Source organism: Bison bison, unplaced genomic scaffold (assembly GCF_000754665.1).
Source record: "Bison bison bison isolate TAMUID 2011002044 unplaced genomic scaffold, Bison_UMD1.0 scf7180017864324, whole genome shotgun sequence".
NCBI classification, from domain to species: Eukaryota; Metazoa; Chordata; class Mammalia; order Artiodactyla; family Bovidae; genus Bison; species Bison bison.
The window spans coordinates 2,084,151-2,096,641 of NW_011494896.1; the positions used below are offsets into that span (position 1 = coordinate 2,084,151).

The 12,491-nt window shown below is 41.6% G+C and overlaps 1 protein-coding gene across 1 annotated transcript in view; it reads right to left on the reverse strand.

Annotated features, from left to right (window-relative positions):
• EED (embryonic ectoderm development) overlaps positions 1-12,491 on the reverse strand; it is a 78,265-nt gene that overhangs the window by 35,085 nt on the left and 30,689 nt on the right. Inside the window, exon 2 of the mRNA XM_010853252.1 lies at positions 2,937-3,042. Coding sequence (XP_010851554.1) covers positions 2,937-3,042 — 106 coding nt within the window. The remainder of the gene's footprint in view (positions 1-2,936; positions 3,043-12,491) is intronic.

Genomic DNA, 12,491 nt, shown 5'->3' on the forward strand with positions numbered 1-12,491 from the left:
CCAAAGAACACCGAGGACTGATCTCCTTTAGGATGGACTGGTTGGATCTCCTTGCAGTCCAAGGGACTCTCAAGAATCTTCTCCAACACCACAGTTCAAAAGCATCTATTCTTCGGCGCTCAGCTTTCTTCACAGTACAACTCTCACATCCATTCGTGACCACTGGAAAAACCATAGCCTTGACTAGACGGACCTTTGCTGGCAAAGTAATGTCTCTGCTTTTGAATATGCTATCTAAGTTGGTCATAACTTTCCTTCCAAGGAGTAGCGTCTTTTAATTTCATGGCTGCAGTCACCATCTGCAGTGATTTTGGAGCCCCCAAAAATAAAGTCTGACACTGTTTCCACTGTTTCCCCATCTATTTGCCATGAAGTGATGGGACCAGATGCCATGATCTTAGTTTTCTGAATGTTGAGCTTTACGCCAGGGTTATAAGATATCAAACCTGGAAAATTCTTTCCAAACCAACTTAGCAGAATTCTTGTGAAAACTGAATTAGGCAAGTCCTAGGATAAAGTCAAGTTGAGGACAGGGCTCAGAAGAGCCTGACTAATGTTTAGTTAAAGAGTCTTTAGTCAGGCTCCTCTGAACCCTCTTTTAATTCAACATGTAAAATATCACAGGTATGCTATTTAGAGTGCTATTCTTATGATACTAGTTTAATAAATACGAAAGACTACCTATTAAAAATCAAGTTTTTCAATACTGAATTCTCTTACTGTGAAAGATTTCAAAAACCATCACAGTTGGAGAGGTCTTACTACCTACATTTTACAAATGTGGAGGTAATTCCCTGGTGATCTGGTGGTTAGGACTCCAATCTGCTGAGGGCCCTGGATTCAGTCCCTGGTCGGGGAAAAAGATCCAGGAAGCCATGCGGTGGCCAAAAACAAAACAGATGTGTAGAACACGTGTGTGTTAGTTGCTCATTCATGTCTGATTCTTTGCAACCCCATGGACTGTAGCTCGCCAGTTTACTCTGTCCATTAAATTCTCCAGGCAAGAATAATGGAGATTATTCTCCAGGGGATCTTCCCAACTTAGGGATCAAACCTGGGTCTCCTAAATTGCAGGCAGATTCTTTCCCTCTGAACCACCAGAGAAACCCTGTGGAAAGCATGGTTCAGTGTAATTAAACAAGTTGCCCACAAGCACACAGCTCTTCCAAGTGATAGAGCTAAGGATCCTAATCAAGTCTGGTTGATCAGAAAGTACTTCTGCCTCAAGATGAAGGACCTGAGGCAACTCTAGACATGTGTATTTCTACTTACAGAGCTTGATGTCTAGAACACACAGTCTTTTACACACCACTGAAGAATATCAGAAGGCTGTCTCACTTGGGTCAGAAAGAGGAGATAACTGGAGAAGCAGGAAATTCAAATAAAGTTTGAAGTTTTTTTTAACAATTACATGTTCCAATTTCTTAATTTTGGTAAGTGTACCATGGTAATGTAAGATGTTAATGAGAAAAACTTTCCAACTTTCCTGTAAAATTATCCCCTATGAAAAACTTTATTTAAAAAAAAAAATCTGTCTCATATCAGACTGTTGAGAACTCAGGTCAGAAATACCCGTTAACCTTCAAATAAGTACTTGATCTATTTTGGGAAACGTTCAAAGATAATCTATTTATAAAGAATGAAATTTTTTCACAGTCTCCTTTGTGTTGCCTTTTAGTATTTTGTAAGCTTCATATCAGGAAATGAATTTCAAAAGCTAAATTAAATCCTTACCATTTCAATTGAAGTCTATTTCTCATTCATTCAACATTTTTTGTCTCTTCTGCTTCATAAATAGCAGCTGTTCATCATCGCTCAGGCAGTGTGAAATCAGATGCTTGCAGATCCACTTTTCTCTGAAAAGAACATCATATGGCTTCTTTGAACATTTTAAAGTCAATCAGAAGGAATTTACTGAATGTCATTTATGTGCAAAGCAGTGTGGTAATTGTGGGGGAGAGTGGGGGAGGGAAAGAGGGAAAATAAGAGGATCTACCTAGTTTTCCCGGAGAAGGCAATGGCACCCCACTCCAGTACTCTTGCCTGGAAAATCTCATGGACGGAGGAGCCTGGTAGGCTGCAGTCTATGGGTAGGCTGCAGTCTATGGGGTCGCTAAAGAGTCAGACACAACTGAGTGACTTCACTTTCACTTTTCACTTTCATGCATTGGAGAAGGAAATGGCAACCCACTCCAGTGTTCTTGCCTGGAGAATCCCAGGGACGGGGAAGCCTGGTGGGCTGCCGTCTCTGGGGTCACACAGAGTCGGACACGACTGAAGCAACTTAGCAGCAGCAGCAGCAACCTGGTCTTCCTGCAGTGAGAAATGTCTCATGCGTTTCAGAAATATTTGCTGAGTGCTCCCTCATAGCTCAGTCCATAAAGAATCTGCTACGCAGGAGACCCAGGTTCGATTCCTGGGTCGGGAAGATCCCCTGGAGAAGGAAATGGCAACCCACTCCAGTATGCTTGCCTGGAGAATCCCATGGTCACAGGAGCCTGGCAGGCTACAGTCCATGTGATCGCCAGAGTCAGACACGACTGAACGACTAAACCACCACCACCACCGCTGTGTGCCAGGCACTGTTCTAGGTGCTAGAAATACTTGATAATAAAACTAGACAGTTTCCTAGTGACGTAGAGCTTACTGTGTCGTGGGGGAAATAAACAGTAACCAAAGATTCACGCAGATAATGGTAAAACTACAACTGTGAAGTACTATGAAGAGAAAGTGCAAAACCGGGACTGCTGTTAATCCATATAGTGTCTTTGTGCTATTTTTCAAGAGGCACCTCCATAGGCAGAAACAACCCAGCTTGACAAGCAGACTGTGCCTTCGATGAATTAGAAAAAGGCAGCCCTTCAGCCAGGTGACACAGCCTTGATCTTTGTGCAAGGCATTGTAAGTGGACTAAAGCAGATTTCAGCCACCATTACCTCAGCTGGGAACCGTTCTTTAGATGAATAACCTGCACGAGTGTACACAGCAGCCCTACAGAAGGTTCTGTGGACACACAGTTAAGTAGGATTTGGTACGGTTTCCCTGCAAAACAGGGAATAAAAACCAAAGGAGAATGGGAGTTAACCAGGTGAAAAGAAAGAGCAAGAAACATTCCAGGGAGTGGTAGCAACATGTGCAAAGGCCCTGGGGCAGGATAGGAATGTATACCATCGGGAAACTGAAAGGTCGCTGCCGGAGAAGGACTGAAACAGTGACAGGAAGAGTGCTGACAGATAAGGTTAGAGAAAGCAGGTAGGGGTCAGATCATGTGGAGCCTTGTAGACCACCTGAAGACTGCAATGTGAAAATAGATCTCCTGCTGATAAGACTCACACAGAAAGAACTCAAAGGGCATTAATTTATTTCATCTTAATTTTTTGTTGGTATTGCATTTAAGTGCAGCAAAATTCACAGATCTTCAGTACACAGATTGATGGGTTTTAACATAAGCATATACCCACGCAGTCTGCTTTCCTCCTGCCTCTTTCTGTTCGAACCCCCACCCCACCCTCCAGGGAAAACACTATTATGGATTTGTGCACCTTCTATTAGTTTTGCCTGTTCTAGAACTTCATGTAAAAGGAGCAATTCTTTTGTCTCTGACTGCTTTTTATTTTTTTAATTTATTTATATTTGACTGTACTGGGTCTTTTTTGCTGTGCAGACTTTTCTCTAGTTGCAGCGAGTGGGGCTACTCTGTAGTTACAGCGTATGGACTGCTCACTGCAGCGGCTTCTCCTGTTGCAGAGCACGGGCTCCAGGGCACAAGGGCTTCAGGAGTCTCGGCTCCTGGGCTCTAGAGCACAGCAGAGTTGGTAGTTGTGGCACACAGGCTTAGTTGCTCCAAGACTGTGGAATCTTCCCAGACCAGGGATTGAACCCTTGTCCCCTGCACTGGCATGTGGATTCTTAACCACTGAACCACCAGCGAAGTCCTGTCTCTGACTTCTTTTGCTCGGCTTAATGTTTTTGAGATTTATAAAATGGTGTTAATTACCTGGATCGTTGTTGTTTAGTTGCTAAGTCGTGTCCGATTCTTTGTGACCCCATGGACTGTAGCCCTCCAGATTCCTCTGTCCAGGATTCTCTGGGCAATAATACTGGAGTGGGTTGCCATTTCCTTCTTCAGAGGATCTACCTGACCCAGGGATCAGACCCACATCTCCTGCCTTGGCAGATGGATTCTTTACCACTGAGCCACCAGGGAAGCCCAGTTATCTGGATCAGTGGTTCCCAAACTATAAGAGGCTTTTAAGTCAGCTGAATATCTTGTTAAGTCACAGCTTAACAGACTCCACCCCAGAACCTCTGATGCACTACGTTGGGAAAGGGCCCTTTCGTGTACATTTCCAATAAACTGAAGGATATGCCTGAGCTGCTGATTCAAAAACCACACTTTCAGAACCACTGGTCTAGATGATAAATTCAGAAATGTCTTATGAACAGTTTCTAGAAATTTAGCTATTCACTTAGTAAACATATTTTTATGGTAAAGTGTCTGCCTACAATGCAGGAGACCTGGCTTTGATCCCTGGGTCAGGAAGATCCCCTGGAGAAGGAAATGGCAACCCACTCCAGTATTCTTGCCTGGAGAATCTCATGGACAGAGGAGACTGGCGGGCTACAGTCCATGGGGTCGCAAAGACTCGGACACGACTGAGAGCAACTTCACTTCACTTCACTTCATGTGCCAGGCACTTTCTAGGTGCTGGGGATTCAAAATTAACTAAATATTATGCTTCTCCTAGAGTAACTGACAGTCTGGTAAGAAGACAGGTAAACCAAATGCATATTTCCAGCTATCTGAGAAAGTCTTTTCACTCAATAATGGACAAGATATTTTAAAAGAGGAAGTGCTCTTGCTTTCCAAAATCGATAAACCACTAAGAGTAAAGCAAGACTGTCTAATCATTCCCATCCGACACACAGGGCTCCTCACTGCCATGGCTGAATAAAAGGACGATCCCTTAGATTGACTTTACCGAGTGTTTTCTTTATTGAGTGCGTCCAGTACTGTGGAAAGTGTTTTCCATGCAGCTTGCCCTTTAATTCTCAATAACTCTGTGAAGCCAGTACCGTATTATCTGCTTCTTATGGATGAGGGAAGAGTAGCTGGAGAGGTTAAGGCACTAGAGAAAGGCCACTCAAAAAGCGAGCGGGAGAATCAGAATTCAAACCCACATTTGGCTGACCCATGTGCTAGTCCTTTTTATCACTAACATTCAGCTTTCTAGAAGAAAATAGCCTTCATGAATTATTATAGTGATAAAAATACAAATGAGTCCTACAGTAGAAATTCCCAACACTGAATACAGAACTAGAATAGGATGGGTAGGGGGATATATAACACTAATTGAGTGGACATATGAGAAGTCTTCATAAAGAGGTGGCAATTATCTTGGGAAATACATTTTTATCAGTCTTTTCTAACAGAGTCTGAGAGGCAAAGAAAACTCAGTGGATGCAAATACTGTATTCCAATCACAGGAAAAGCACACTCCATTGTGAATAAAGGAAAGTTTATTGGGATCAGTGATAGCCTGAATAAAATCTCTGTCGTGATTATGCAGTGACTTTGCTTACCAAATACTACCTTATAATCATTAGTTCGACTTTCTGGTTTCCTTGATAACCAGAAGACAGTGCTCTAAAGAGTAGACATTCGTGTTTTTGTCACCGGAGAGGTATATTTTACAGCATAACGTTAATACTTGGGCATATCATTTATAAATGGGTGTCTTGTTAGTTGGGAAGGGGCCAGATTATGAAAAGCCTTCTGCCATTAGTCTGTAAATAATGGGTGGTCAAAGAAGAGTTTTCCCTTTGGCAGACGTCAGTGGGTGTGACTGGAGGCAGGGAGATGACCTCCAAGGCCACTGCTTCAGACCTGAAGTCAGTGCCAAAGAAGATGGAAGGTAAAGAGTTGTTTCCAAAGGCATTTAAGAGACATAATCAACTGGACTCGGTAATTCATGGAATGTGAGGGATGAAGAGAGAGGGGCATAGAGTGACTCAGGTTAATAGTATGCCTGAATTCCTGGGTGGAGGCATCTCTAAATAAGATTAAAAAAAAAAAATAGGAGGAGAAGCACGTGGAATTTTTAACTTTCAGTGTTGAGCAGAGAGACGTGTGATTTTACTTCTCCCCAAATCTAAATATGGTCTTCAAGAGCCAGTGGAAATGATAATAATCTGTCCTTTATCTAAGGGAAGAGCTAGCTAAAAAAATAGAGTTAATTCTAATGTTTTATGCTGTCAAAAGAGTTTTGTGTGAGCATTAAATGAGACAATCTGTGTAGGAGAGACTGAAACATTTGTTACTGCATGAAAAGTTGTTGAATGATAAATATATTTTGTTTTTTTGGAAGAAGAGCTTGCTTGGGCTTTAAAATCACCAGCCTTGATTTTAGGAATAATAAGATTTTACCCACAATGTCCTCCTTCTAAAATAAAAGTTTAAAAAAGATAGGATGAAATTGGGCTTCGTTAGTGGTGTAGCAGTAAAGAACCCACCTGTCCATGCAGGAGATGTAGGAGATGCAGGTTTGATCCCTGGCTCAGGAAGATTCCCTGGAGAAGGAAATGGCAACCCACTCCAGTCTTCTTGCTGGAAAATCCCATGGACAGAGAAGCCTGGAAGGCTGCCAAAGAGAAGGACACGACTTAGTGACTAAACAACAGCAAGAAGGAAAATATATTTTGATTATAATCCCAAAGAAAGGCAATGCTAAATAATGTTCAAACTACTGCACAATTGCACTCATCTCACATGCTAGCAAAGTAATGCTCAAAATTCTCCAAGCCAGGCTTCAACAGTATGTGAACTGTGAACTTCCAGATGTTCAAACTGGATTTAGAAAAGGCAGAGGGACAAGAAATTAAATTGCCAACATCTGCTGGATCATGGAAAAAGCAAGAGAGTTCCAGAAAAACATCTACTTTTGCTTGACTACACCAAAGCCTTTGACTGTGTGGATCACAATAAACTGTGGAAAATTCTTCAAGAGATGGGAATACTAGACCACCTGACCTGCCTGCTGAGAAATCTGTTTGCAGGTCAAGAAGCAACAGTTAGAACTGGACATGGAACAATAGACTGGTTCCAACAGTGCTGGAAATGTGTATGTGAGGCTGTATATTGTCACCTTGCTTATTTAACTTATATGCAGAGTACATCATGAGAAATGCCAGGCTGGATGAAGCACAAGCTGGAATCAAGATTGCTGGGAGAAATATCAATAACCTCAGATATGCAGATGGCACCACCCTTATGGTAGAAAGTAAAGAACTAAAGAGCCTCTTGATGAAAGTGAAAGAGGAGAGTGAAGAAGTTGGCTTAAAACTCAACATTCAGAAAACTAAGATCATGGCATCCTATCGCATCATTTCATGGCAAATAGATGGGGAAACAGTGGAAACAGTGGCTGACTTTATTTTTGGGGGGGCTCCAAAATCACTGCAGATGGTGACTGCAGCCATGAAACTAAAAGACACTTGCTTTTTGGGAGAAAAGCTATGACAAACCTAGACAGCATATTAAAAAGCAGAGACATTACTTTACTGACAATTGTCCATCTACTCAAAGCTATGGTTTTTCCAGTAGTCATGTATGGATGTGAGAGTTGGACTATAAAGAAAGTTGAGTGCCAAAGAATTGATGCTTTTGAAGGTGTTGGAGAAGACTCTTGAGAGTCCCTTGGACTGCAAGGAGATCCATCCAGTCCATCCTAAAGGAAATCCATCCTGAATATTTATTGGAAGGTCTGATGCTGAAGCTGAAACTCCAATACTTTTGGCTACCTGATGCAAAGAACTACTCATTGGAAAAGACCCTGATGCTGGAAAAGATCAAAGGGGGAAGGAGAAGGGGAAGATAGAGGATGAGATGGTTGGATGGCATCACCTTCTCGATGGACATGAGTTTGAGCAAACTCCGGGAGTTGGTGATGGACAGGGAAGCCTGGTATGTTGCAGTCCATGGGGTCGCAAAGAGTTGGACACAACTGAGCAACTGAACTGACCTGATCTTCTGAGACATTATCTGATTATAACTATCTTCAGTGACTATCTTCTGAGACAGTGCTCTTTTCAAATGTAAATCAAACTCAGCATTGTCCTTAGATGAAAATGCTAAGACAAAAGGATCTAGACATTTGAACAAAGAGTTAATGTTCACTGAAGGTTTGCTATATGCCTGGGACCTTGCATGATTTGTCTCATAATCTTCACCACATCCTTGCACCTCTATTTTACAGATGAAGAAGAAGAGACAGAGAAATTAAATCACTAGCTCACAGATGTAAATAGTGGTAAATGGTGGAGCCAAATTTGAAAGTATATGGTCTTACTGTGGGATCTGAGTTCATCTCTGCACCACATGGCTTTGCACTGAATTGTCAACATGTTTATCTCTGGGTGGGTAGTGGACCTGAGTATATCCTTATTTCTTTCTTTCTGCTTCTCTGTATTTTTGTTAATAAGCATGTATTACTTTGGGATTGAGGAAAAAGTTTATTTTAATTTGAAAAGCAATCAAATGCATGAATTTTTAAAAATTGCTTAATTCTCTTTCATTCTCTTAAAAAGCATTTCTGTATCTAACTTGATACATTTTAAGGATTAAGTACCTAGCTGTTTGAAGACCAACTTTTGTCTGGTGCATGGTTCATATTGTATGCTTAGTTCTCCAAAAACAGATGACAATCATTGCCAGGTTAATTAACTGTTACTATTTTAGAGTCTGGAATAATAGAGATAAATGAACAATTCTGAAATTAAAGTTTAGCTATCAAAGACAGAGAAACAGGAGGTTTTCTTAAAAATATTTATAATCTTTAAATTGTTTAAAAGACTATTAATCAGCCTTAAGAAATTCACTACTATCTATAAGTTAAAGTCAGTGCCCTGACTAAATGTGTCCTTCATGTCCTTCTCTCAATGTGCCTCTAGAAGGGGAGTAAAAACTAAAGTAAAAGTCCTGAGATCTCATATTTAAATTAAAAATGTGAGTTAGCACCTTAGAGGTGCAAAGTTGCATTTCTAATTTCTTTGTCAGTATCTACTTTTCCTATTTCTTGTGTCAATATTGGATTGTTGTTGTATGGTGTCTCAGGAATATTCATCTGTTGGATCAGATAGGGCTAGTTTTGTTGGAATGGAGAAGGAAATGGCAACCCACTCCGGTGTTCTTGCCTGGAGAATCCCAGGGACCGGGAAGCCTGGTGGGCTGCCGTCTATGGGGTTGCACAGAGTCGGACACGACTGAAGCAGCAGCAGCAGCAAGGCAACACCACGGAAGTTTTTTGTGTTGAAAAGGTAATTACATAGATTAAATTACATGGACTTTGCAGTACTACCTGAGGCACTTAAAGGGGAAAAGAAAACCAAACTCTAATACACTTGGATTCACTCAACTTGATACTAGTCCATCATAAGTATATATAACCAAGGCAAGAAAAGAAATATACTTAATGTAAATAAGCTTGATACAAAAATGATTTGCTGCCTTTGAAGATCTATATTTAAAAATATGTCAATAGGTTTTTAAAACCTTCAATAGGTTTTAGGTCCAAGGCAGTTTTTTCCTAATGAAAATGTGATAAGTAAAAATAAATGTGCCTCTAGAAGGGGAGTAAGAACTAAATTAAAAAATTATACATTTCAAATTTAGTCCAACTTGGGTTTTTACTGTATTTCATTTCTTTGAGTGAGCAAAAAGTGACCTCAGATTCTTAGAACAAAGACTTGGTAGAGCTAAAGCATTCAGAAGGCTCAGAGTAACAACTGAGGAAAGAGATTTTGATCAATTAAGTATAAATAATTAGAAACATATGCATTACAGTACCTCAGATAGTAAAGCATCTGCCTGCAATGCAGGAGACCCAGGTTCAATCCCTGGGTCCGGAAGATCCCCTGGAGAAGGAAATGGCAACCCATTCCAGTATTCTTGCCTGGAGAAATCCATGGACAGAGGAGCCTGATGGGCTATAGTCCATGGGGTTACCAAGAGTCGGACACAACTGAGCAACTAACAGACACACACACACACACACACTCCTCAAAGTGTGAAAGTGAAAGTCACTCAGTAGTGTCCGACTCCTTGTGACACCATGGACTATATATTCCATGGAATTCTCCAGGCCAGAATACTGGGGTGGGTGGTCTTTCCCTCCTCCAGGGGATCTTCCCAACCCAAGAATCAAACCCAGGTCTCCCACACTGCAGGCTGATTCTTTACCAGCTGAGCCACAAGGGAAGCCCAAGAATACTGGAGTGGGTAGTCTATCCCTTCTCCAGCAGATCTTCCTGACCCAGGAATCCAACCAGCGTCTTCTGCACTGCAGGCAGATTCTTTACCAACTGAGCTATCAGGGAAGCCCTCACAATGTACTTGAATTTAAAAGTGCACAGGAAAACATGCTTAGTAAAATGCTCAGGGACATTCTAAAATTCAAATACTTGAAATGTTTAAGATTTGAGATGTGCACTTAATGAGACCATGGCTATCCATAGCTAGGGTAAACGTGATAATTTCCTTTAACTTCATTTATCCATTGCACATTTTCTAAATCTGCTGTCAAAGTTCAAGGAGGCTATATTAGTGAGAGTTCTCCAGAGAAATGGGAGCAATGGGAAGTGTGTGTGGGGGTGGGGAGGCAGGTTTAAAGGAATTCACTTGCTCAGTTATGAAGTCTGGAAAGTTCAAAATCTGCAGTTCAGGTTCAAAGCCCATCTGCTGGCAGAATTCTCTCTTGCTTGTGGGCAGTCATTTTTTTGTTCTATTCAGGCCTTCAACTGATTGAATGAAGCCCACCTGCATTATGGAGGACAATCGGCTTTACTCAAAGTCCACTGATTTACATCATGACATTCCTTATTTGTGGAATCTAAAAAGAAATGATACAAATTAACTTATTTGCAAAACAGAAACAGACTCACAGTCTTAGAGAATGAACTTATGGTTGCCAGGGAAAAAAGATGGGGGAAGGGATAGTTAGGGAGTCTGGGATCAACATGTACACACCGCTATATTGAAAATGGATAACCAACAAGTTCCTACTGTACAGCACAGGCAACTCTGCTCAATGTTATGTTGGGGCTTGGGTGGGAGGGTGTTTTGGGGAAGAACGCATACATGTATATGTATGGCTGAGCCCCTTCACGCTCCACCTTAAACTATCACAGAATTGTTCCCTTCACGCTTCACCTTAAACTATCACAGAATTGTTAATCAGCTATACTCCAATGTAAATTAAAAAGTTTTTTTTTTTTCAGTCCACTGATTTAAATGTTAATCTCATCCAAAGGAAATGGCAACCCACTCCAGTACTCTTGCCTGGAGAATTCCATGGACGGAGGAGCCTGGTGGGCTACAGTCCATGGGATTGCAAAGAGTCGGACATGGCTGAGTGACTTCGCTTTCACTTTCTCACCCAAAAACCATCACAGGTTTAGTTAAGAATAATGTTTGACTGTTAATGTTAGTACCATTGCTGGGCCAAATAGACACATAAAATCAATCATCACAGATGCCTAGTTGGCTGATATTGTCTGCTTATTATATTTGACATTTAGAACAGTAAAGCAATACTAGTTCAAATGAGTGCCTAGAATTCACTAACAGACTTTTAGAGCTGGAAAGGCCATTGGAGATCTTCTAACGGCCTTTCTCAGTGTGGATGCTTTTAGCATTGAGGGCAAGTAATTTTGTATGTGGGGGATTGTTATGAGTACTGAAGGGCATTTGGCATCCCTGGCTTTAACTTCTGAATGAAAATAGCTCTCCCAATCTTTGTGACAACCACAAAACTATCCCTCAGTTTTTCAGACACCCTCAGTTCCGTCACTCACTTGTGTCCTACTCTTTGCAACCCCATGAATTGCAGCACACCAGGCCTCCCTGTCCATCACCAACTCCTGGAGTTCACTCAAACTCTTGTCCATCGAGTCGGTGATGCCATCCAGCCATCTCATCCTCTGTCATCCCCTTCTTCTCCTGCCCCCAATCCCTCCCAGCATCAGAGTCTTTTCCAATGAGTCAGCTCTTTGCATGAGGTGGCCAAAGTACTGGAGTTTCATCTTTACCATCATTCCTTCCAAAGAAATCCCAGGGGCTGATCTCCTTCAGAATGAACTGGTTGGATCTCCTTGCAGTCCAAGGGACTCTCAAGAGTCTTCTCCAACACCACAGTTCAAAAGCATGAGTTCTTCTGTGCTCAGCTTTCTTCACAGTCCAACTCTCACATCCATACATGACTACTGGAAAAACCATAGCCTTGACTAGACGGACCTTTGTTGGCAAACTAATGTCTCTGCTTTTCAATATGCTGTCTAGGTTGGTCATAACTTTCCTTCCAAGGAGTAAGCATCTTTTAAATCATGGCTGCAATCACTATCTGCAGTGATTTTGGAGCCCCCCAAAATAAAGTTTGACACTGTTTCCACTGTTTCCCCATCTATTTGCCATGAAGTGATGGGACCAGATGCCATGA